This window comes from Pseudoliparis swirei, chromosome 5 (genome assembly GCF_029220125.1).
Source record: "Pseudoliparis swirei isolate HS2019 ecotype Mariana Trench chromosome 5, NWPU_hadal_v1, whole genome shotgun sequence".
NCBI lineage: Eukaryota > Metazoa > Chordata > Actinopteri > Perciformes > Liparidae > Pseudoliparis > Pseudoliparis swirei.
The window spans coordinates 24,984,994-25,012,273 of NC_079392.1; the positions used below are offsets into that span (position 1 = coordinate 24,984,994).

A 27,280-nucleotide genomic window follows, 5' to 3' on the forward strand; every position below is an offset into this window, starting at 1 on the left:
TTCCCCTGAGATCTGGACTAAGTTGTGAATTAAAAAATATATATATATTTAAGGCAACAAATATTAGTTGTTTGAGCTTTTTAAAGTCAGGATGCAGTATTTATTTATATCTGGCTTTCATGGGAACTAAACAAAACAAAAGGAAAGGCTGTAAAATAACAAATGAATGCAGTTTCTAAATGTATAATTATATTTCATGCAACTTTATATACATCCACTGATAATACTAATAATTTTAAATGTATTTCAATAAACAAGGACCCTTCAGATCCTTAATCAAAGTTAATAAAGCCTGTTTCTACTTATGTTGTGTGTGTTGTGTTGTGTGTGTTAACGATGATGAAAAGAAGTGTTTTCAGAACACACACACACTGGAGACTCCGGCGCTGCAGTCTTAGATATATTTAATAAATTAAAGCCAAGGTACAAAAAAAAAAAAAAATACAATGTACATTTCACACACCCCTCCCCTCCTCCACCCCCTCCTCCTCTTTAAACTGTGACGACCCGTTTGTATTAATTCCCACCTCGTCCAATCAGGTCCTTCTGCAGTGTGCCCCCCCCCCCTTCCCCACAAAACACATACATGCTACATGTCTGCAGGCACCTCGGATGAGACGGAAGGATTAGACCGAGATCAAAGATCCTCAGAGACCACAGAGCTCAACTCAACGCTGACGTCATCCGCCTGACTCACCGGACAGCGGGCGTGTTTTATTTATATTCATATCTGGATGAGCTCAGAAGGTCTGAATGAGTCTCTGAACCCTCTAATCCGTCTGTGTCCTGTCCACACACACACCCCCGGGGATGGATAGATGGATGTAAAAGGATTCGAGTGGCATTTTGTGTGTCGACAACAGATATATTTCTGAGTCTGGTCGATGATTAATCACCTGCTGGTCATTCCAGGTGATAAAGGGGGTTAAAACAACAGCGGGGGGGGGGGGGGATTTTGTCGGTGACGTCTAAGTCGTCGTCTGAATGAGGTGCGGTGAAAGGGACCGAGTGAGCGCTCTTCAGCTTCAAAGATAGGAGGACGTGATGGATGTGTACTGTAGGTCCAATATAAGTGCACTGAACAAGTGGAGGGGAAAAAGATACATCTGTGCACACACACACACACCTCTCATTCATTCATACACACAGGTTTGAACACACACACTCAAATACACAGACGTGTTCAGCGATAACTGTTAATATGCACAACTTGATTAATATTTTTGCACGATTACAGTGACTAAGCCGTCCATCGACGGGATTTATTGATCCCTCCGAGCACTCGGTTCCCTTCTCGGTTTTGCATCTTGTGCGTCTTTCTCACTACCAGCTACTACAACCACCCCCCCCCCCCCTCTTCTAGCCTTCTCCCCAGGCAGTCCTGCTTCGCCGTCGGGACCAATGCATCAGAGACCCTCTCCAAGCCGAGGGGCCTGCAGCGTGGCCGGGTGGGGCTGTGTGTACATGAGGTACAGCCCTGTTTCTAGTCCAGTTGTGCAACAAAAAAGGACAAATCACAAAACGTGTCATAATAATTTGGCAAATGCAGCGATCAGAGGGGGCGGGGCTTAGAGTCACCTATTGTTGAGTTAGTCAGAAACCCCTCTCGACATTGGTCCTTCTCTCTTCCCATTAGCAGCAGCAGGACTGACGACCCCCCCCTCCCCCCCCTGTCTTTCTATATGTGTATACGTATACATTTATATAATTCATTTGATTAATTTTTTTTGAAAAATAATGTCAATTAGCTTTAGCTACGTACCGATACCACTATTCCATTTCATATGGATGCTAAATCACCAGGAAACAACCTAGAGGACCACAGGAAGAATCTAGAGGGAGGCGGAACGAGACGGAGATAGAAGGAGGCGCGAGGCAGCATGCTGCCCGGAGCTGGTTCAAAAGAAACAAGGAGGAGGGAGAGAGAGAGGGAGAGAGAGAACCAATCTTAAAACAGAAAACCAGAGAGGAGAGCCTCCCGGACGCCACGGGGGACTCGATGTCCGTCCATTAATCCGCTCGGCGGGTCTGGAGTGGATCCTTGTCCTGCGGCGTGGGAGGCGGGGTTTATAGTTACAATCATTTCATGACGTCTTCGCTGATGAAGGTTTTTGTTGTTGTTGTTGTGAGTACTGTGTCGCCGTGGCAACCCGCCGCGCGGTCGCCGAGGCCAGAGGTCGAGAGTTCGCGGGGTCGAGAGGTTCAGTAATCGGCGGCGTACTCCGTGCCGTGGAGCCCTCTGCACAGCAGCGTGAACTCCTTCACGATCTCCTTCACCCGCCTCTTGTTCACTCGTTCTCTGCGGGGCGGACGAGAAAAGGGACGAAGACGTACGGTTAAACGCCGAGCGGGCATCGCGGCGACCGACGAGCGCGAAAAACACGAAGCGTCCCGGCCGCGTTCACCTGAGGATCTGGTGCGAGAACGTGTCTTTCTGGAGGGTCGTGACCTGCGATGACGGGAAGCCGGGCGGCTGCAGCGCCTCCTTCAGCCACACGGCGAGCAGAGAGAAGCAGTGCTTGTTCAGGGAGAAGAGCATTTCTGCAAAATGGTCCATCAGGCACCGAGAAGCCCCGCCCCCGATGCCCTGGAGAGAGAGAGGGGGAGGGGCCATTAGACATCCGGGATTTATCAACAACAATACCTTTTTCTCCACCAAAATAATAATAATCAAAGACATTTTACATGTTACAATGAGACACGGCTACGGGGAGCAATTCAGGGTTGAGCGTCTTGCTCAAGGACACATCGAGTAGGGCGGGGATTGAACCGGCAATGCCCTGATTGAAAGATGTACCTGATAACCACTGACCCACACAGTCGCCCGACAAATAAATGCGTCTATAGACTTTCCCATTGCCAGAAGACAAATGAGGCTGTTTGTTTATATTCTGGTGGGTCACGTTTCGGTGGTTACTTTTTTAAATTCAGTTTATTCTTCACGAACAAAGATCGTTTTTTAAATCTTTTTCCTTTTGTTTCCGTGAATAGTCTCGGCAGCGAATACATCGTCTCACTCGGTGGGAGTCAACTCAACGGAGGACTTCAATTAAACTTCTTCTTCGCCTGAAGTCATTGTTTTATTTGGTTCTCGTCTCTTCTTTGTAAAACGACTTCGAGCAGCGGCATGCGGTGTTCCTCGACTCCGGACGGCGTTCAGCGTGCGGCGCTCACCTCCAGCACGGCGTGCATCAGCAGCTTGCCGTCCTCCTGCACCACCCGGCCCAGCGGAGGCACGTCGGAGCAGTGAGCCAACAGCTCAGTCTGAGGAAGACGGAAGAGTTTAAAGACTCGCCGAGAACAGGCAGCCGTGTGTGTGTGTGTACATTTGTGTACATGTGTGTGTACGTGCGTGTGTGTGTGGGTATGTGCGTTTGTATGTATGTGTACGTGTGTGTGTGTACGTGTGTGTATACTTGTGTGTGTGTGTGGGTACATGTGTGTGTACATATGTATGTGTGTGTGTACATGTGTGTTTGTGTTTTTGGGTACATGTGTGTGTACATATGTGTGTGTATGTGTGTACTTGTGTGTGTGTGGGTATATGTGTGTACATGTGTGCATGTGTATGTGCGTGTGTGTACTTGTGTATTTGTGTGTGGGTATGTGTACTTGTGTGTGTGTGTGGGTATGTGTGTGTACATGTGTGTGTACATGTGTATGTACATGTGTGTATACATGTGTGTGTGTGTACTTGTGTGTGTGTGTGTGTACATGCGTGTGTGTGTATACATGTGTGCGTGCTCACAAAGAACAAGCACGTCGACTTGACTGTCGGAGACTCTGGAAATTTGAGTGACAGAACTCCTGGAAGAGGGAAAAGAGTCAGAAACATAAATAAATACCGGAGGATGGTGTCAAAAAAAACTGTGTGTGTGAGTGAGTGAGTGAGTGAGTGAGTGAGTGTGTGTGAGAACTTACCACAGTGGAACACTGCCTTCACGTCAAGACTCTCGGACAAGAACAGATCGGGCTTCCGTTTGAGGGCCTGCGGGGCAGAGAGAGGCGTTACCACGACGACCCACAGCCAGCCGCACGAGCTCCTCCGTCAGCCTGGCAGGCGGAGCTGCGGCAACAGGTCCGCCTCCCAGGCTCTCACGGCGCCCTCCACCATCTCCATCCAACCCCACACGGAGATCCTCCAATGCAGAACTCGGCAGGTTTAAAGCAAACAAATTGCAACAAAAAAATAAAATAAAACTTTTAAATAATTGGGAACTTAAAAAGTCAAACAAACAAAAAAATACAAAAAAAGTAGTGATGGGTTTTTGTTTTTTTGTTGACGTCAAATTGTTATTTGAAACATTTGGTTTTGGTTCACTGGATTGAATATGCAAAACAGAAGTGTGTAAGTACTTAACATGAGAAATATTCATCTTGTAATAATAAACTCATTGAGGACGGAGGAGAGAGGGAGAGAGGTAAGATCTATCCAGGGATAGAAAACAGAAAAAAGGAAGAAGAATGAAGACAAAAATATAAGAATAAAAAACAGTAGAGCCATCAGCCAATTGGTCTGGACTGATTAATATTAGTTGAATATTAATTCTTTGGGCTCTGATTGGCTCTGGGCTGGAATGCCTTCAGGGGGGGGGGGGGGGGGGGACCGGGCTCAGAGAGCAACAGTCACCGGGGACCACCACATTTTTTATCTTAAAAAAAGGCGCAGAGAGAGCTGATGTTTATTATTTCAAAAGAAGCAAATGTGCCCTAATGTTTACTTTAAAATAAAAAGTTAAATAGTCCGTAAAAATGGCGATTTAAAAAAGCGATGATGGACGAGCGAGTTTCGGGACATTAATTTAAATAATTAGGACATTTTAATCTTTAGAAAAAGGGCGCAGAGAGAGCTGATGTTTATTTCAAAAGGAGGCAAATGTGCCCGAATGTTGACTTACAAATAAAAGGAAAATAGTGAGTAAAAAGTTCTTAAAATAGTCGATCTTCATGCATTGAAATGTCGAAAAACTGATATTTTAAGCATTATTATTTTTATTTTTTTAAATCGATGACAGACTTAGTTAATGAGCGAGTTTCGGGACATTAATTAAAATAATAATGAGGACATTTCAATCTTAAAAGAAAAAGGCGCAGAGAGAGCTAATGTTTTTTCTCTTTTCTTTAAAAAGAAGCAAATGTGCCTTCATGTTGACTTTAAAAGAAAAAAAAGAAAATAGTGAGTAAAAATGCTCAAAAGTGCTTTAAATAGTCGACGTAGCTCACGAGCGAGTTTCGGGAGTTGCACGTGCTCAGAGCCGCCGGAGAGTCTCACGTCAGTAAAATAATGGGCAATTTGTCGAAATTCGTCTTCGTGATTTACGACTCGGCCGCGGTGACGCTCCACGAGTCCGTCTCACTTCACCGCAGCCGCATGGCTTTTAGAAGACGTTCAAGATCGGCCATGTTTTTATTTTTTCTTGGATCATTCATCAGCGCTTCGTCTTCGTGATGTCGGCGGTTTCTGAAGTTTTATGGGAGTATTTCCTCCATTTAAAAATACTTATCTCCGTTTTGTAAATTGGTGGTGAGCATAAAGAGCTTATTATTATTATTATTATTATTATTATATGCTTTGTGTGATGAGGTGACTGTTGGAATCAAAAGCTTGAGGTCAAACATTCCCCTCGCTTTTCATTCCACTGCCTCGCCCGTGTGATGGGACACACGAGGGCCCGGTAACAAAGAACAGGAAGAGGTAGAAGAGGGAGAGAGAGTGAGAGTGAGAGAGAGAAATGGAGAAATTACAAAAAGAGAAAAGAGAGAGCAAGAGAGAGAGAGAGAAACCCAAAGTGAATGAAATAAGAAACCAAAAACACACCTGAGCTTGGAGTTGCATAAATGAATCAACAATATCAGGATGATCCCTGGGTCCTAAAATATAATAAAGATGAAACTTAAGAAATCATAAGAGAATAAGAATAATATACAAACAGCAACTGAATAGATTCAACAGTCATGTGGAAATAAAAGAGAACTCAAAAATATTTCATTGAAATAATTCACAAGTGAGTAAGGAACGAAGGGGAGAAGAGGGGAGGGGGGAGGGGGGGGGGCTTATGAAGCTTTGGCAGAGTCTTGGTAGAACAGACCGACCAAAAACAGAAAAACAGGCAGAAGACAAAAGACATGGGTTTGCTTGGAGAACAACAACAACAACAACAAAGTAAAGAAAGAAGTAACAAGAAAAAAAAAAAAAAGAACAAATCTAAAAGAAAGAAAAGTTGGTCTGGAGTGGGAACCCAGGAGGCACCTCTGTTACAGTTTGGGAGGGGGGGGAGGGAGGTACCAAATGAACCCCCCCTTTCACCCAATGTGATCAGAACAAGAGACACACTGGGCCTCGGGGGGGAGGGGCTTCTGCAGGGGGTCCATTGAGATCCTCTTTGCTTCAAAAAGGTGAACCCATATGAATCCCACTCAAAGATACACACACACACACACACACACACACACACACACACACACACACACACACACACACACACACACACACACACACACACACACACACACACACACACACACACACACACACACACAGTATTACTTTGATGCACATTAAAACACATTCCCTGGTTATGAAGAATCCACAGTTGTTAAGGGGGGGGGGTAGTTTGGGTGTTTCCAACAACAACAACCTTGTAATGAAACAGAATAACCGTCTGTAGTCAGCGCTCAGCGTTTGCTGTTCCCAGACTCCAAACAAGTTCCCTGCTCAATACGCCCCCCCCCCCCCCCCCCCCCCACACACACACACACTCCAGACCTCATCCACGCCCCCCTCCCCCTCCCCAAAGAGGCTTATTCAGAGCGCCGGTGAGCCCCGACTCCAACCCCGGCGCCGCAGCGCCGCGTGACATGAGCTTGGCGGTCGTCGGCGCCGACGACCGCCTACGAGGAAAAGAGAGGAACCTGCTCCGAAAAAGGAAGAGAGTTTAGAGGCGGGAGGAGAGGCAGCCATTACTGGACCAGTCAAAGCGGGACGGGGGGGGAGGAGAGAGGGGACGACACAATGGGGGGGGGGGGCAGACAAGAGCTGGTGCGAGAGCCCTAACCCGGGTGGAAGTGGGACGAGGTTACATCATCTCACTCGTGTCTCATGTCGAGTCTGAACATTTAAAACCTATCAACACTGAACAAACGACATGCAGCTCTAACACAGAAAATACAAATAAATGGATTAAAAAAAAGAAGCAAATGCTCGGCTGAGAAATATAGAAAACATTACGCAGGTTTGAAGCAAACCATAATATTCTTAAAAATGTTGTAACTTCAACACAGACCGATTGATTAATGATTGATGATTGCAAACGTTTAAAGGTCGACTGTGACAGAGCCCGCTGACCTCTGGTCAGAGCTTTTATTGACTCTTTAATCTAGAAAGACGGACAGTCGCAGCCGTGATGAGCTCGAGCTGTAGCTTCATGACGTCATCCACTCAGTTTTAAAGACGCCAGTTGAAGATGAAGATCCACTAAAATCTGAGTTTGTTGGCGTCTTTAAAAAGGAGGCAAGCGATGACGTCATAAAATATGTTTATAACTCTTCGAATGCTTTAAATTTTTACAAAAAAGACATTCGGTACAGCCACAGAATATTTTTGATAATTTCTATTTTTGATAATTCCACCTCTGCTATTAAAACATTAGATTTTTTTTGGATCCTGTGAAATCAAAAAAACACGATTGAAAAACATTCAGACGGCCTATTGCGGACACATCTGACAGCGTTCATAGTCCCGCCCAGCCCCCCCTACCTTGCTGGAAGATGGACAGCGTTACCGAGGTAACCAGCTCAAACAGAGCCTTGATGGGAGGGAAGTCGGCCGTCTGACTGGCGAAGATGTGCACCATCTGAAACACGAGGAGGCGGAGTCAGAATCCTGATGACTGAGAGCTCACAGGCAGCAGGCGTCACGCCCACCGACGGGGTCACGGGGTCACGGGTTTCCAGGACTTTTGCAGGACTTTAAAACCAAATTTCCATGACCAAACATTTTGTGAAATCTCTGTGCATAGAACAAGATTCCATTCAGCTTAAATGAGAGACAATAGTTTGATTAAAAGAATAAATATTCATATAAATGTTTATTCTTTTAATTTCTTTGGTGAGTTATTTTGTTGTCGCATTTGAACTCCCTCTCCGTTTCCTTCCCCTTTCTTCCTACATTCTATCCTTCCTTTTCCTTCCTTATTTTTCCTTACTTCCCTCCCTATGTCCTTACTTCCCTCACTATTTCCTTCCTCATTTTCCCTCCATTTCCTTACTTCCCTCCCTATTTCCTTCCTTCTTCATTTTCCTTATTTCCCGCTCCATTTCCTTCCTTCCTTTTCCTTCCATATTTTCCTTCCTTTCCTCCCTATTTCCTTTCTTCCGTCCTTTTCATTTCTTCTTTTCCTTCCTTAATGTCCTTTCTTTCCTTTCTTTCCTTCCTTCCTTCATTTCTGTCTTTTCCCCCCTCTCTCCCTCTCTTTAAAGGCTGGACATTTCTCTGTAATGTTTTTCGAGGGACACATTTTTTAAATGACTTTGGGTATCGAGGGAGAGCGCTGCTGCCGACAGCGTCCGCTAAGCAGGCGGCGGCGTGTAATCGCTCGGGGCTTCTCGTCACCGCCACTAAAAAATTGTTTTTGCCACCGACGGACTCAGATAGTTATTATAAAAAGGGAGCGACAACATAATGGAAACAACCCTCCGGCGATGTATAAAAACCCTTTGCTTGGAGAACACAAGCTCTCTGAAAGGATGTGCTGTGTAGGTGACGAGTTGCCCCGAGCGATCGCTCAGCCTCCCGTTGAGCAGCTGCCGCCTCAAAGGACCGTTCTCTCCATTGAGACGCAGAAACACGGGGGCGAGGGGTTCTGACGGATCAATAAGATCTCTCCCATGCGTCGAAAGGAGGTGAATGTGCTACCTGTCGCGTGAGGTCGAGGGCGGAGGCCTGGGGAATCGTACTGTACATCTGGCCGAGCATCTCGCTGAGCTGCGACACCATGGGGGCGAAGTCGTGGAGCAGCGTCTTCACCGACTTCTCGAAGATGGCGCACACCGCCTGAAGGGACGACGAGATCAGAGACGCTTAGAAAATATTGTCATCTCCGATTGTGAAGACCGATGGGTCACGGGGCGGAGCGCCGGGCGGGTTTGAGGTCCGCGGCGACTCACCTCCACGACCTGCGAGTCATTGAGCCACTTGCTGAGGACGGTCTGGATGAGCGTGAACACTTGCTGCAAGACCACCACGACCTGGGAGACACAGACGAGGGAATGAATGGAAAGTGACAATGACCTGTGTGTGTGTGTGGGGGGGGGAGGGGACTGACTGGGTTCGGTCCAGGTGGAGGCGGGGCCGTCTTCACGGGTGGCGCCGAGCCGTCCGCCGACTCGTCTTCCTGCTTGCTGATGTCCAGCGTGGTGAAGAGGTTGGACAGCAGCCCCAAGATGTGGATGATCGCTAATTTATTGGAGGGATTAGGCTGAAAGAGGAAAGAACAAAGGGAGAAGAAACAGATCGATTTATTTGGGGAATAACTGCAAAACTAACCCAAAAAATGAGGTCTTGATTTAGTCCCGAGGGGCTTGCATCAGGATCTATTCTAAAGACGGTGGGGCCAATTCTGGCATGAAAGCGCAGTAAAGTGTGTAAATTGTTATTATTATTATAATGTAAACACACAAAAGGCAAACGTAGCACAAAAGAAGGCATTTGTTAATTATGCTTATCTTGCACAAATAAACACTGATCCAGTGCAAGTTCTGCTTAGTAAAGTAGAAATGCTGAATAAAAAGACAAAAAGGCTCAAACCACCTCGAGAGAGGTCAAAATAAATCTATTGAGGACGTTTTATCAAAAGCTTCCATTCAGCTTTTCTGGAGGCTTTAAAATGCGCCCATAAGCAGATGAATGGAAACACTATCGGTGTACACATCATATTTATTGTGCACAGATTTCCTTCATTGATAGAATTAAATTAAATATATTATCGCGAAAAAAATGTCCCAATTTTGTGAACCCCTCATTTAAACCATTGCATCGAACATTTGGGATAGTTGTCATTATTATTTATAGAATAAATAGAGAATAATTCTCATTACTTAAAAAAAACCAGGAATGTATTTCAGCAGACAGGAAGGAACACGCAGGTGAAATCATTAATCCGGTTTCCCTCGCTGCGGTAGATCGATGCTCCGTCTCCACGGTGATGTAACGGAGCCAAAACACTCCGAGGAACACGAGTCTTACAGCCGCACCTCTCCTCCGAGGCGCCGCCGTCAACCGTACGCCGTCTCAGCGGCGACTCCCTATTTCACCCCCGTGATGTAATGCGACCCCGGAGGCCTCGGCCACGAGGTGCCGCTGTTTGTCCGCGGCACCCGCTTCTCTAGTCTGACGTCGTGCCGATACATCGAAAAGAGAGACGGGCGAGACATTGAAGGAGGGAGGAAGTCGGGGAGGGGGCGAGGCGGGAACAGAGAGAGAGAGAGACGCTTCAGCCGACCCGACGGCTCCAATGATCGTAGAACATCGGGAGGAATTCTGCTTTGTTCCACGTATAGCAGACGTCAAACGGTGTGTTTCCAGATGATATCCGCTCCACATCTGGACATCAGAGACTATTAGACGAGAGCGTTCAGCGGGGATGAAGGATCCCGTGTAAAGTGTGCATGCATGTTCTTCTTCTTCTCAGCTCAAGTTGTCCCCCTCCCGCGTTGCTGTGATGCGTGTGTATGTATGTGTGTGTGTGTATGTGTGAAAAGTGTGTCTCTTGCTTCTTCCACGTGAGTCACTAGCCCATGTTGCAGGGTCAAATCCAATCTGGTCCCGCAGAGAAATGTTCCACTGCAGTGACACCACACAGAAACAAGGCCTGTTCGTATTGGCCACAGCCCAGCTCTGCCTGCCCGCTCTCTCCGCGCGCGCGTGTGTGTGTGTGTGTGTGTGCGTGTGTGTGTGTGTGTGTGTGTGTGTGTGTTACATGTTGCTCCGCATACACACCGTCTCGTCCGCCAGCTTCTCCAGTTGCTGGATGTAAGGGGTGATGAGGGAGTGAAGGTTCCTCAAGATGTCCTCCACGGGGAGAGCGGAGAGCAGGAAGCCGAGCGCCTGCATCAGCCACATGCACTGACTCGTCTGCAGCAGGAGGACGAGGGTTACATCTTTATTATTAATATCATCATCATCATCATCACAGCCAGGAGGATCATGCGTGTGCACCTTGTATTCATTCAGCGGCGGTGGTTAGACAAAAACACACCAGAGGGGGGGGGATTTGTTATCTCTCTCCCGAGTGCACTTTTTTAGTTTTTCACAAGACTTATTAATCACAATTTTTAGGCTACAAGTGGGAAACACGTGACGCAACTTTTTTTCCCCAGCCGTCCTTATTTAAATGTCAAAGTAAAATGCCAAAAAAAAGATACACACTGACCTTGTGAATCTGCTTAATGAGCACCTCCTGGAGAGAAGAGAGAGAGAGTCAGGGTGAAGGTTACAATACTTTGAAAAGCACACGCAAAACTTCCAAAATAAGCTATAAAGAACCATAATAATGCAACGGATGTGATTATTAAGGAGAGGAGGTATTCCTGGAAAGCGTGCACAGGTACCTGAGACACGGCCACGATGTTGGTCGCGTAGGGCGGCAGGTCGTATTTGCATTCCCTACAGATCTTCTTGAGCGTGGAGACGGACGACACCGACAGGTCGGGGTTCCCCAGCGCCTGCAGCACCAGGGGCAGCACGCTGCTGAGCATCACCGGGTGGTCGGCCAGCCACTCAGCCAGAGCGCCTAGTGGGAGAGCACCAGTTCAGAGGGCGAATGAGGTCTTTGGATGACACCTAAAGTCTGTTTGATCTCTCATGACGCTTCTCTACTTCTCACCGATGGTGAACATCACCGTGTCCGCCAGCTGGACGTTGTTGATGCTGATCCTGGGGATGAGTCCGATGAGGCCCGGGATGACGTCGGAGTAGTTCACGTCTATCGTCTCCGCGATGGACTGGAAGCCGTAGAGTAAAGCTTCGGTGTGCTGGAGGAGGAGAAGGAGGAGGAGAACCGCTGACGAATACGACGTTTCAACAACGAAAAGGTCGAAAAGAAAACGTCTTCGAAATATAAATAGCGACAAAGAAAAGAATGAAGATCCTCTGATGCTGCTGCAGTGTTTGTTTATTTATTTGCATGCTGAAAATCTGGGTATTTATTCTTTTTAAATATATTATTCATTTTGATTTTAATTTCCATCTTATTGTTTTGTTCAACTTCATATTATTATTTCATATTTTTTCATCTTAACTGCTATTTTTGTTGTTTGTTTTCCCCCCTTGTTATTATTACTTTGTGCTGAATTTCTTGTGTAAAAAGATGCAATACATTATTATTTTTCTTTTATTAGCAAAGATTGTAATAAAAGTTGAGAAGAAAATTACTATTTTAAAGTGAAACTTACCCAAAAATCAACATTAAAAAGTGGTTTAAATCCTGTCAAATATATATTATAAACTTTGAGTTTTTCTCGAGGTTTATTTAAATTTAAGATCGTCGACTTACAAGCTAATATAAGAATAATGAGAGTGAAAAATAGAAAACAAAATATCGCCGCTTCCTCAAAGACAGAAAGGCGTTCACACGTCCTGGACCCTCGTCCGCGTCTCACCTGCCATGATGTGGGCTGCTCCGCGTTCGTCAACAGCCCCCCGAGTTTATCGTACAGGTTGCTCAGCAGCTCCGCCCCCAGCATCTCATACACGTACATCAGCGTGTCCGAGATGTCCACCCTGAAGGACATGCACAAGCAGACATGTGGTGAGCAACCATGGAACGTGAGGTGCTAATCTACGTTTCAGCTGAGAGTCCATGAGAGGAAATCACACGGTTTCCTCTCCTGAAACACGAGGGACAGGGTCCGGCAGTCACACCTGTAGATCCTGAATTGCTCCTTCTCATCGGAGGACCAGGACTCGTACTCCTGGTCGGAGGGGAACTGGGCTTTGTGGAGCAGAACATCCACCAGCTGGAAATACACCGGCCGGTACACCTGCAGGTACACCGCCTGCTTATCCGACTCAAAGGACATTATTTCATCCTGAGGAAGGAGGAAGGACACGTACAATAACTATTTTTGCACTTTAAAAACCCCAAAACATCTATTATCACATGCAGATGCTGTTAAAAGACAGCAAGGTTGGAGAATAGCACCCGGCACCAGACCAACGCAGGTCAATTTGGTCCAACTATAAGTTGCGATGGTGTGTAAACAAAGGGGGCATTTAACAAGCGATTGAATCGTTCCTAAAAGAAAAAAGTAAATTAAATTCGTCGGAGCGGAGAGACGCTTCTGGAAGGCTCCGCTCCGGTTGGAGTCACACGCCTCGTCCTGATTGGCCTCGCTCAGCTCCAGTGAGCGCAGGAAGGACAGAGATGTTACTGGACTGCCACCCTTTAGCCGCCGCCGTCAGGCTAAACGTTATCTACGTCTCCTCCTCGTGTTTATCAGCGGGTGTGTGACCAAAACAACACATTATCTAAAATAAGTAACTTTACATCGTCTGCTTGCTAACCCTCGTGTCGGATGAAGTAAAGAAAAGAGCCGTCATATCGTAGCCATCGATGATTTTATACAGTCTGGCGCCTCTGGTGGCAGATAAAGGTACGACGTGCAGAAGCTCGAGACTCGAGCGAGAGGACGGTCTTACTTGTAGCGTGTACCAGAAGGTGAGCGTGAGCGAGCTGGTGGTCTCGTTGACCGGGTAGTGGCCGGGGATGCCCGTACAGAACATGATCATGTTGACTAAAGCCAGGAAGCTCTGCCAGTGATCCACCTGCTCCAACAGGGTCCTAGAGCAAAGGGAGGAGACAAAGAACACATGAAAACCGGTTCGTCTGAGATGTTTGTTTTATGTTATCGGATTGCCTTCCATACCATTGAATCAGAGATGTTTTAATACCATAATAACTCTGGAGGATTAGAGAGTTATGTATCATTTTGGTTGAGACACATGTGGACCAATGGATTTCCACGACTTTAAACCGAATTTCCATGACTAAATATTTTGTAAACCTTATGACAAATGAACGAGAGACAATAGTTTGATTTTAAAGAATAAATATGGATATAAATGTTTAATCTTTTAGTCAAAACTGCGTAAAAGAACATGTGAATATAATAAATTTCCATGACTTTAACAAAACTTTTGGGATTCAATTGACTTTTCCAGGCCTGGAAATAACAATTTTTTTAAATTTCATGACTTTTCCAGGTTTGACCGTACAAACCCAGATCTTTACACACACACACACACACACACCTGGAGTGGTTCTCCCCCAGTGTGACGGCGATACGGCAGATCCCGTGGCAGGTCTCCATGTCTCCGTTCTGAACCGCCTCTCGGAGCTGCTCCTGCAGGGCCAGCACTTGAGGAACCATCTTCAGCAAAGTGTTCACATATCTACAGACACACAACAACAGACGACACGGTTAGGAGTCTGGTTCATCTACAAGGAAACGGGTGAAGAACAGGGTGAGGAGTGCACGGTGCGCTCCGGCGGCGAGCATGAAACTGACTCACAGCGAGTTTGATGTATTTATTGCTCCTTCTCGAGACGAGTTTATTTAAAACCACATTTCAGCCCAAGTCGATCCGACCTCTGACCCATCACACCCCCCCGAAGGAGAACACGCGACATGGGAACCGGGGAGACTATTCAAAGCGTCAGCTCAGAGCGACTGTCAGTTATTATTCTGTCTTCTTCCTGCCGTCGATAATTCCCCCACTCCGGGTGATAACACACGTATGTGCGTACACACACACACACACACACACACACACCTCGGCACAGGCTCAGATCGGCTCATGTGACAACATCAGACGACGTCCGCTCGTCATCCTTAATGACGGCGTGTGAAAGGGGTGATATTTGGAGATGAAGGGCGTGAACACTATAAATGTAAACCGGGGGGTGGAGGGGGGGTTGTGGTATGCAGGCGATGCTCCGTCTTTTATGAGAACGTCAATAAATATTCATCAATGGCACGGCAAGGTTGTGTGAGAAAAAAAGAAAAAGACATAAACAAAATCAACCCGTAAACACCACGGTGACTAATTAACCCTTGTGTTGCCTTAGGGTCATTTTGACCCGAATCAATATTACACCCTCCCCCCGCCTTAGGATTAATTTGACCCCATTCAATGTTTAATGTCGGTGTTCTTTCGGTAGTCAACAAACAAACATAAAGTGCCTCACACTTAAACTTGGAAAACAATATTAATTCTAATAATTTTCTTGAGGTTTTAATTGCTGGCGTCAAATTGAACCCAAAGGGTAAAATATGTTAGTAAATATAAAGGTAACAGGAGGGTGAAACATTGAATCGGGTCAAAATGACCCAAAGGCGGGGGGAGGGTGTAATATTGATTCGGGTCAAAACGACCCTAAGGCAACACAAGGGTTAAGAGCCTGGACAGGTTTGCTTCATACATTATTGTGACAGTATTTCAATTAAAAAGGCACGATTAATAGAAATTGGTACATTATTGTCATTATTGTTACATAAGATTCTATATCGTCCTACATTTTGTTGTACTGTAAAATTTGAATTTGGCATACGGGTTGTGTTTTCATGGTATTCAAGTAAAAACATTAAAAAAAAGATCATTATATCCATATTACTGATGATTATTATGCATAAAAAGCGTGTAAATATTAAGTAAAAGCACCCAATAGTAAACCCGACAATATCGACGGTGATCGGGCGAAACGCCAATCGGACGAAGATCCTTCTAAACGAGATTGATCACCGATAAATAATTTTTTTTCTTCATTTTGGTCCTTTGGAAGCATCCGTCAGTCGATCTCCCTCAGGAGCCTCCGTCAGCCTCGCGGAGGCCCAGCCCCCTCCACAGCTACTCACTCTGACTCCGCCTTCTCTGGAGAGCTCCGCCCTCTCTGGCCTCCGTCCACTAGGCTGTACTTGTGTTAACCTACATCCTCCAATGTGCTCGGGGGGCCTGAGTGAGGGGCTGTATATATGTGTGTGTGTGTGTTTGTGTGTGTGTGTGTTTGTGTGTGTGTGTGTGTGTGTGTGTCAGATTGCACTCATAAGATCATTTATTTTTAACAAGCTGCTTTGGTCACGCATCATTGGAAGAGAAGGGCTTGTGATGCGATTCAAAGGCAGAATGCTGTTTGTGCGTTTTGACCTCCGTCTTTCTCATGAACAAAAGATTTCCCAGTCTCCTCTCTGCTAACTCCTAGTTTCCTCTGTCCTCTCCTCTTATGCTCCCCTGCCCTGCTGTTATACACTTTATGTTTCCTTCCTGACTCCTCCTCCTTTATTCTCCCTCCACCTCCCCCACCTCTGATCCCCTCTGCAATTACTGCTACCACTCCGAGACAGGGGAAATGGGTTGCCTGGCAACAGGATGCAGCTGGACCAATCGCGTGCCCCCAAATGAGTTGACTGTAATGTGTTTAAACAGAGGCAGAGAACAAGAGGCAGGGAGGAGGGCTTAGTGCTGATGGTGAGAGGAGAGAGAGAGAGAGAGGGGAAAGATAGAGCACAAAGAAGAGATAAAATAGATAGAACGAACAAGCAGAATCTGAAGATGGACGATTACTAAATATGAGATATGACTTCCTAGAGGGTGGAGGCCGAAACAACACACAATATAGGTATCCAAAAATAATCCAATAAATCACACAAGAGACGCCGTCGATGAGTCAAGAAGACTTTGGGAGGCGGCCGTGATCAGCATCAAGTTACACAACGGGGAGAAAGGAAGACGCGTTTGCAAATGATGAAACCAGCTGAAAGGTCTGCAGACTCCCGCCTCTCGCTGACGTCGTTGCACCTGGAGGAGCTCAGACAACCTGGGACTCCGTTCACTGTCTTCCCTCCGTCTGTTTACAAAGTGACGGTGGTTAAACCGACTCGCCAGCAGCGACTCCAGAGAGGAACGGAGGAAGACGTCTATTTACGCTCACACCCTTTCACACCTTCACCTCTTTTTCTTCTCTCCCCCTCCCTCTCTCCTTACCTCTCCCCGTCCATCCATATCTCGCTCCCCCCCCCATATCTCTCTCTCCCCCCCTCTCTCTCCTTCCCTCTCCCCCTCCCTTCATATCTCTAGATCTCTTCCTCCTTCTCCCTCCCCCACTCTCTCTCTCTCTTCTTCTCTCCTCTCCCCTTCTCTCTTCCTTCCTCCCTCTCCCTCCCTCCCCCTCTCTCTAGGGGAGGGGTAATGGCACGTCTGAATCAACCGGGGCATGATGACATCTCTCCCCAGCTCCCTGTAACCATAGCAACGCCAGCCAACCGAGAAATGCCGCTCTCCTCCCCCTGGCTGTCATCTTGCCCTTTATCAATCCCTCCCTCCTTCCTTCTCTCCCGGTGCCTGTTTCCTGTCCTTGGCTAATGCATCTTTCTTTTCACCCCCCCTCTCTGTTCCTCCCTCCTCCGTCATAAATTGCTCGTGACGAGCTTTTTCCCGCCATACGTCCGCGTCCGTACGCACCTTTGGGAGTCGGGCTGCGAGATGGCGTTGACCACGGCCTCCACTGCCGTGTCGAAGAGCTCGGGGTCGGGCAGCGCGCTGAAGCAGTCGTGCACCAGGTCCTCGCTCTCGTTGAGGGGCACGTCCAGCAGCACCCAGGACGAGAGGCAGCGCAGCACGCGGGCCTTCACCGCCCCGGGGCTGTCGGTCTGCCGCAGCAGTTGCTGCAGCAGAGGACACACGGACCCCCACTCGCGGCCCAGGGCGCCCCGAACCTGCAGGGGGGGGGGGGGGGTTAGGGACCGCTACTGTAACGCTCATGTGTGATGAGGTCCTCTGGATTGTGAGCAGCTTCATTTGAAGTTTCTCTCTACGTCATAACAGCGTGTTGACACACCAATAGGATGATTTCTTGACACATTACTCATTGGAAAATTAACATTTACTACGTTGTAAATTTACACAAAAGAATTGACAGTATATCACATATATATATATATATAAACATATGATATACTGTATATACGTTTTATTTGTTGTGTAACAATTAGTAAATTTTTTATTTCAATTCACAACATATATATATATTTACAATTTGTATATATATATATATATATACTGACAATGTATATATAAATATTTACAATGTATATACGTATATATATATGTTGTCTATATATTATATACACAACATATATATATATAATATATATACACAAACGCATATATATATATTTTAAATGTATATATGTATTTACAACATATATATATATATTTATATTTACAACGTGTATATATATAGATATTTACATATCTATATATAATTGATAATTTTTTACAAAGCATTAACTGCCAGATTTAGGTACCCGACGATGCACTAAAGACACATTTCAGAAACACATTTCTGTATTTGAGGTTTTGAAGATAAAATAAATGCAAAATAAGCCTGTGACTATGGGCCAGGGGGGAGAGAAAGCTGCTTCCTTGCACACGTACCTGTCCCTTTCTGTACTGCGGCAGGCGGCTGGTCTGGAACTCCTCGGGCAGCACGGTGAGCAGCTCCAGCAGCGCCAGGCAGCGCGCCCGCCCGTCCACCCCTCCCCCCTCCTCCTGGAACACGCGCACCATCTCGGCCACGGCGCCGGGCCAGGCCTCGGGCATGGTGTTGAGCGCCAGCGACGCCAGAGCCACGCACAGCCGCGTGAGCACCATCTTGGAGCCGGCGGAGAAGCAGGCGATCTGGGAGAACAGCTGGGTCTTCAGGGACTCGTACTGGTCCGAGGGGATGTCGGACCAGTACCGGGAGATCTTGATGTGAAGCGCGCTCGCGCCAAAGTACTGGATCTCTGGCACCTGTGAGAGACGACGACATCAATATCATTGGGTGTTTTTGATGCTTCGCCGACAGGCGTTCAGGCCGATGAGGCCACAGTGAATTGAGATGGATGCAAATGTGTGTGTGTGTGTGTGTTTCCATGCGAGTGTTTTGTGTGTACCTTATCTGGGCTCAGGAGGGACCAGCAGAACTGCCAGGCCTGAGGCGAGACCTGAGCCTGCATGAGCCATTTCTGGGCCAGGTTCTTGTTTTCTATATTGGGATCGTAGTACAACTGGTGGAGGGCCTGGAAATGAAGAAGAAGAAGTAAGCAAAGAATTTGATTGGTTCGTTTGAGAAACGTTCAGTGGGTGTCAGAGACCGACAGAGGGAAGAGAAACGCAGTCCGTTGAGCTCTCGCGTTACCTTGAGAGAGAATAGAGCACCAGGCACGCATGCCGACGGTTTACCTCAAAAAACCTGAGCGATGGAGAAAGCAATGACCTGAAAGCAGCACTCGGAGAAGCACAGCTCGGAGTAATTTGAGCACTTGAGTGCGGGGGGAACAAGAGGACGCAAGCCAACGAGGAAGTGGATAAAGGGATGAGTACGAGAGAGGGGAAGGAAAGGAAAGGGGAAAGGGGAGCCTTAATTAAAGTGACACCTCTTAACCGGCCAGGAGAGAATGTTCCGGCATGTTTTTACCCCCCCCTCACTCCTCCGATGCACACGCTCAGTCGATGTCTGACAAGCAACACAGGGGGGGGATAAAAATAAAACCATTCAGCTCGTCTTTTACCCCCCCGAGGCCCGCTCGCATAAATTCCTCCACCAGCAGTCTTGCTCTCCTCTTTCATCCCTCCATCCAGTTTCACGTCTCCTCGGTCCCTCAGAGAGGTTCAAACTGCACCGAGTGTGATGACGGTGCAGCTGCAGGAACATCAACAGCGTCAATGCCCACTGAAAGCGGGGGAGTCTCTCTCTCTCTCTCTATCCCTCTCTCTCGCTCTCTGCCGTCTCGCAAAATGCAATTATCTCCGTCTGCACTTCCTGTCCGAGCCTCTGAACACGACCGGCTGGGTGTTGATGAGCCGGCTGCTCGTCGGGTGGCAGTAGTTCACGTAGAGACGGCTGGTGCTGGAGCTGCTCAGCCGATTGATCTGTTTTCACCCATCGGCCCTGGACCAGATCATGTGTTTTCAGTGCAGTTTTACAAAAGAAAATGGGTGTTTTTCTTTTCAAATTTGATCAGATTACTATAAAAAAAATGAGATGCATGACGGGCCAGATGAAATATGCATTGTGTTCTGATTTAGTTCTCTCTCTGTGATCAATACCTCGCCCTCACTCGCCAGAGAAAGCACCAGGATGTTTCTGGTTGGTCCGCTCCGCCCTTTTCTGTAAGCGAAGCTGTGATCTCGGAGTTCAAGGCAGCAGCGGATCATCACCGCAGACCTCTCCTCCTCATCCCATCGCAAACAGCGCCGCGTCTGGTTTCCCCCGCGGCGTATTATCAAAGAATAAGACACACAAACGGTCCGTTCTCTGCATTATTGTTCTCGCAAAGAGCCACCATCTCGACTAACTCACCGTAATTGCTCATCACTGGTTTGTTTTCATTAAAAAAATGCAGCGTTTTTTGTTTGTTTTTAATACGTCGAAGCAACTAATTGTATCTACAGATGGTTGCAACCGGCCTGAACCGCCCGGCTTCCCCCCGAGGGCGGCGGCGAGCTCCTGGCAGATGGCGTCAAAAAAAGGTCTTTAGCCTCGTCTGCAGCCGCTCGCCAGCGGGAGGGGGGTCGAGAGGGCCGCAGGCGAGATGAAAACACGGCTGGGAGAGCCCATCTGCTCACACGCAGAACCGCACATTCACTGCCACCGGGACACACACTCGTGCACTCGCTCCCGAGCCCGGGAGGATAGCTGAGAGGTAGGTTGGAGAAAGAAATTAGCTGCGTTGAAGATGCAATATAGAAGATTTGTTGTTATCTGAGCTCCTCCGTTGTTTGTTGACCGAGCCGGCCGGCTACAGCTGGGAACTAGAACGGGCACTCGGTAGAGCGCATACCTTCGCATATCACAAGATTGGGCATTGAATTATGAATATGTTGGCATTAGTTGCCAATTGGATAGAAATTGACCGCGCTATGGTAAAAAGAAGATTTTGACCTTTTCATGACCTTGACCTTTGACCCGATTGATCCCAAAATCTAATCAAATGGTCCCCAGATAATAACCAATCATCCCACTAAATTTCATGCGATTCAAGATGATTTTGACCTTTTCATGACCTTGACCTTTGACCCGATCGATCCCAAAATCTAATCAAATGGTCCCCGGATAATAACCAATCATCCCACCAAATTTCATGCGATTCGGTTCAATACTTTTTGTGTTATGAGAGTCCGCCCTTCCTTCGGATTCCCCCATCAGGTCAATGCTTCACGCCCCATCGGCTCTCTTGCCGTAGTTTGAGCCGTCGGCTGCGAGCCGCTGTGTGTCGGGAGGCAACGGGGACGCTCGCAATCTTGAGACATGACCTTTAAGAAAAGGCCGTGTGTAAAAATATAAAAAGGACAAACAAGAAGCAAATGAAACGACTACCGAGCATCGACCGGTGAGCGTGGCTTCTTTCTGTAAACAAAGCGAGGCTGCACGCGTGGTGCGTTTACACGCAGCGGGTGATGGCGGCGCGTCTTCTCGCCCATCTGTCACCGGAGAACCGAAGACGTGCAGGAGAACAATCGGTCGGCGTGCGCGGGCGGTTGTTGACAGCTTGCCGCAGAGAAAGACATTAATAATACCACGTTGCCAATAGTGATGGAATCTCAGCGCACGAGAAGCTAAACAAACCCCTGCGGCGAGCGGCTCGACGTGCAGACCTCAGCTAGAGGAACGGTTCCCGCCACATCACTCAGAATACTGTCTGCAAAACATGAAAAGATTGAAACAAAAGAGCTCGCTCCAGGATGTGTGAGCATCGTGTAACCCACAAGACAAGATGTCCACCGTGAGTCCATATATATAAACAGGGTTCTTACACATGTTGACCAGTGGATTACCAGGTTTTTAAACCAAATGTCCATGACCAAACTGAAATCTCGGTATAAACATGAAAACTGAAGAAAATGTTGCGTATTGAGAGCTATCGCCGGCTTATATTTTGAGCGTCTTTCTTTAAAAAATATATTAATTATTTCAAACTCGGCGTGAATGAACATGTGATTTTAACACATTTCATGACTTTTCCAAAACTTTGATGATTTAAGTTTTTTCCATGACTTTTCCAGGCCTGGAAATGACCATTTTAAAATTCCATGACTTTTCCAGGTTTTCCATGACCGTTCGTACGGTCTTTGGATGGTAATGGTCATCGGGTTCCCTCTTCTATAAAATAGCCTCTCCAACCACCACAAAGATACTCAATAGACCGTGCGTCAGATTCCCCTGCTCTGTGCTGCAATGTGTTGATGAATCATCTCCATAAAACACTCACACACCTTACCCTCCTCCATCCTATACCTCCGCTCCACTCTCGATCGATTCTCCATCGCGTCCACAGGTGTGATCGTTTCAGGATCTCCTCCGGTCCACTAAGTGTGGCACGCGATGGCAGAATCAAAGGGTCGTGTGGTTTCCGACTTCAACGCTGCCGGTCAGATGGAGAAAAGAAACTAGGACGTTGTGAAGGATGAGAAACAAGATGCTTCCATTAAGCATTTTATTCCCCCCCCCCACCACCTACCCCCTTGGCAAAGTCAGCACCTTGCGCAATAGTTGAAGGTGCTGACCCACACTGACCCAGAACTGTGCTGCGGGGCCTTTCTGGTGGTAGTTTGTCTCGGGGGAAGCAAATCGGCTTAAAACCTAAACGTGAAGAGCCCCAAATGTCCTCCCGAGTCCACGTGCTTGAGGATTGTGATTAATCTAGACGAGGGGAATTATAGCGGAGCGGAAATGTAGCGCGGCGTCTACGAGCCCGTTCAGCACGGACAGATGCTGACAATGAGGAACTTTGTTCCAGACACACAAGATTGAACAAAAGGGTTTCTTCTCTCTCGTGGACACACACAGAAGTACTGGGCCAGGAACCATCGTCTCCACCACCACGCGCCTTCGTCTATTTATGTCTGTTTTTGTATCAGTTAAGAGTCTCTCTCTCTCTCTCTCTCTCTCTCCCTCCCTCCCTCTCTCTCCCTCCATCTCTCCCCCTCCCCCTCTCTCTCTCCCCCTCTCTCTCCCTCTCTCCCCCTCTCTCTCTCCCCCTCTCACTCCCTCCCTCTCCCTCCCTCCCTCCCCCTCTCCGCCCCTCAAATCTCCTGCACCTTTTAATGTTTTCACTTTTTTACCAACTGATTTTGCTCATCGTTTTTACCCCCGTTTGTCTTCCTGCGGATGACCCCGTCGACGTGTCTGCGGCTCTGTTCGGTCGGATGCCGTTGTGACTGTGAGGCAGAGAGTGTAGTCAATATAATTACAGGTAAAAGCAACAGCTCAGACTTCTCTAAATGCATCACACGAAGCTTTCAGGTGCACACGCAGTCGGACACTCGAGACCCTTTCGTCTCCCTCTCCTTCTCGTGAGCGAACCACCTCATACGGCTTCCACGACTAATTAAGTACAGTATCTCATCGGTTTGAAAATGCAAGCGTGTTGTTATTACAAAAGGGCTCAATGCCTTGAAGGGAAATTATACCTCAGATGCTGTTTGTCATGTCGTATCAGTTAATGAGATTCCCGATGGCGCTGGAGCACTCGGAGAGGACCGCACGCTTTTAACTGGGTCGGAAAATGGACCTTAAACTGCACAAACCCACACAAAAAAACCCAGAGCAATCAGAGTAGACTATTTTATTGGCTGCTTTGTATCTTTGGAAGGGGTTTTGGATGCATTTTGGCAACGGAGGTTTCACTTCCATTATCAATTAAACATTTAATTCCAGAAAAATAAAAGCTTGATCGGAAAAAAGATTCAAAGAAAATCCATCTGGTTGGGTATCAGGTGCTTTCACTAAAGGCTTCCCTAATACATCACAACAAATTATTTATGACGCTCCTCGTTACATGAATTATACATTTGCTAACTAGTATTTTCTACGATTTATTGAAGGTGAGAGGAAATGTGAGAGACATTTCCTTCATGCCTTTTCCCCCCTCACTTCCCAAATGATAACAGAGCACCACTTCCGGAGGGAGGACAGGACCTTCGCTCATTTTTTCGTCATCCCTCTTCCTCCTGTATCACACGATGATCAGGCCGAGCCATTCAGGAATGTGCTTCTTCTTCTTCTTAAAACCTGCCTCGAATTCCTTTTCTGTCGCATCGTCAAACCGCCTCCCCCCCCCCCTCCCCCTCTTTCTTTACTGGCACCGTCAGACATCGACCCCGTCCCACCCCTCCCTCCGACGCCCTCTACCCCTCGATTCATCTCATCATCACATCGTCTCCGCTCTTCCACAGGAGCACCTTTTCTCTCGCTCTCCATCCTCCCCCATTGTCTCCCCTCACCCATCCCCTCACGTCAGAGTCAGTGGCCACCCAGCAGGAGAGAGATTCATCACAGCAACCTTGCAGTCACAGTAAACACAGCCAAGAAGGCGCTCGTGCACACACACACACACGCGCACACATACACACACGCGCGCGCGCACGTAGATGAGCATTTTATAAAGATTAGCCATTCATTCAAGACTCATAAAAGACAGGTGAGCTAAATCCCCGGATGCAAACATCATCTCTCCAGACAAATTCAATATCATCGTGTGCGACACGGTAAATAAAGCTCCTCAGCTTCTTCCCCCTCCGGTTGTTTCTGTAGCTTTAGAAAAGAAGACCACTTCGCGGACCGAGACTAACCTTCTCCACGTTTTCCACCGTGAAGTCCAGGGCGTCCGGTGTCGCCGCTATCCTCCCCGGAGTGTCCATGTCTCCACCGGCACGGAGCTGTCAAACGATCAAACGGGAGCAAAAACACACGTTCAGGAGCCAACCGACGCCGTCAAACTCACCAACACAAACACAAGAATATATAATACAATAGTATCCACGGCAGCCGTTGGAGTCAAGCGAGCTAGGCTCGACGACCCCATGAATTTAGACACAAGGATGACACCGAGAAGCTAACCGGTGTTGCGGTTTAAGAAGCGACCGTGTTAACTGGAGACTTTGAACCAAACGCGTCCGTTGTTGTCGTAGTTAGACAGCTGTTGAAAAAGGGAAGGGAACACGTAGCTGCCCCTCGTGGATGCCGCATTGTTTAATTTGTATAGCATATATTATGTATTTGGGAGGGTTTGACATTGAATTACATAATCAAACCAAGCGGCATTCACAAAGACAGCTATACGTGTTCTATATGCTAACGGCCGTCGTAACTACGACAACAACGGACGAGTCAGCTGAAAAGTCCCCAGTTAACAGGGTCGCCTGTTAAACCGTAACACCGGCTCGAGCTAACGTTAGCTCCCGCTAGACGGACACTGGCGCAACGGCTCGCGCGCGCCGTGCTCACGTCCAATAACTAACATGCGCGTGACTTTAACGTGAATATAGTATACACACGGATATACTAACATGTTCAGAGTGAGACAGCATTCTCAAAACACTGCCGCGTCCGTGTATCGCTCCTAGGAGACCCGTGTTTTTTCCACACCTTTCTGTCCTGCGACTGCACAAGACGACGCTGGGCTCCGTCACCCAAGGGCTTCTCCGCTGCGTTCAGGCTCTGTGGGAAATATCGCGAGATTTTGAAATACCCCCCCAAAATATATAAAAATGGAGCGGTGTGTGTTGTTTACAGTTATGCCGAATTAGTTTATGTACATAGCTATGCGGTTATTCTGATAAACAGATCCGATCTTGTGTTTCGGTTTCGTTTCGTCAAATTGTCCGACTCTCTCTCTGATAGTTTCATATTTATGAAACAACATTTGAATGCGGCATTTCCTCCTCGCACACATTGTTTTATATTATTTTTTTTTCCAACGGAAAATAAATGTAATTCATTACCTGAAAACATATATAATACATGCAACCAAAAATAACTGACATTATATACTCAAATGTGAATGCCTCACCCTTACGGAAGGATTCAATGGCGATCTTCAGTCAGACACTGATTGACTGTATGTTCAGTTTCTGATGGATATTCAGATATTCAGACTACATAAGCGGTAGGTGACGTCAGGTTGGCTCACAGAGGCAAAAGACAAGTGACGGAGGGACACTCAGATGACCAGATGTGTTCAATAGCAGCAGCAGCAACACACTGGTTTATATTTAACATGTGCGTCAGTGACGTGGACTACCTCCTGTGTAACAGACCTGTTGTGTTCACTGTTGCTGGTTAACGTGTAAACCCACAGGAGGAGTGCAGTGAACGTTCATTCATGAAAAAAAATATCTTAAGATTCACCTGAGCATATTTCATAATTAATACACCCCACACCCCCCAATTATATAGTGAATATATGGCGAATACACAAAGGCTATATATATATATATATATATATATATATATATATATATATATATATATATATATACATCATAATAATAATAATAATAATAATATATATATTTATATTATTATTGGGCTGCACGGTGGTGTAGTGGCTAGCACTGTCGCCTCACAGCAAGAGGGCCGTGGGTTCAATTCCCGGTCGAGGCGGTCCTTCTGTGTGGAGTTTGCATGTTCTCCCCGTGGCAGCGTGGGTTCCCTCCGGGTTCTCCGGCTTCCTCCCACAGTCCAAAGACATGCTGCAGGTTAATTGATCTCTAAATTGCCCATAGGTGTGAATGTGAGAGTGAATGGTTGTATGTCTCTATATGTGCCCTCGATGGACTGGCGGCCTGTCCAGGGTGTGCCCTGCCTTCGCCCTATGTCAGCTGGGATCGGCTCCAGCGCCCCCGCGACCCTAATGAGGATAAGCGGTATTGATAATGGATGGATGGATGGATATTATTATTATTATATTATTGCCATTTTATATAATGCGTATATTTTTCTTCTCATGGTAAAATCATCTATAGCGCAACACTGCCCCCTCGTGGTCAAAGTGAGGCATCACACGACAGGAAGACGACTTGCAGAAAGCGCCAGTCATGCAAAAACAAAAGTGATGATGACACAGTTAGTTTAACCTTCCGGATCAAATCACATACCTGAGAGTATATACTTTAACTTTATGAATAATAATTTACTAATTAATTTCTTCATAAAGCATAACGCCAAGACATGTCTGGTGTGCACTTTAGCCCTTTGCTGCTGTAATCCTGCACATTTAACAACATACATAATTTAATTCAGAACTCATTGTCCTTAGATGATACACACACACACACACACATACAAACACACACACACACACATATGTATATATAATACTGGCTTTATACTCATGAGTCATGACTAATTTCTGATGCTTATAAAAATCATTCAAATTTAAAATATAATCATCATGGTTT

General features: G+C 46.8%; 1 protein-coding gene across 2 annotated transcripts; it reads right to left on the reverse strand.

Annotated features, from left to right (window-relative positions):
• Positions 1–449: 449 nt before the first annotated feature.
• Positions 450–25,496, reverse strand: LOC130194443 (importin-13-like). Of its 2 annotated transcripts, none has more exons than XM_056415498.1 (23): positions 25,467–25,496; positions 24,671–24,757; positions 18,991–19,116; positions 18,491–18,847; positions 17,516–17,769; positions 14,309–14,449; positions 13,697–13,838; positions 12,920–13,086; positions 12,658–12,778; positions 11,883–12,030; positions 11,608–11,789; positions 11,430–11,456; positions 10,997–11,131; positions 9,324–9,476; positions 9,166–9,246; positions 8,915–9,052; positions 7,757–7,853; positions 5,819–5,871; positions 3,922–3,988; positions 3,749–3,807; positions 3,175–3,264; positions 2,406–2,587; positions 450–2,299 (listed from the first exon to the last, which is right to left on the reverse strand). In XM_056415498.1, the coding sequence occupies exons 2-23, from the start codon at positions 24,737–24,739 to the stop codon at positions 2,203–2,205; spliced, it is 2,886 nt and encodes a 961-aa protein (XP_056271473.1). In that variant the 5' UTR covers positions 24,740–24,757; positions 25,467–25,496; the 3' UTR covers positions 450–2,202. The 2 variants fall into 2 exon arrangements, with proteins under 2 accessions (XP_056271473.1, XP_056271472.1); XM_056415497.1 differs by having other exon boundaries at positions 25,388–25,494.
• Positions 25,497–27,280: the final 1,784 nt, after the last annotated feature.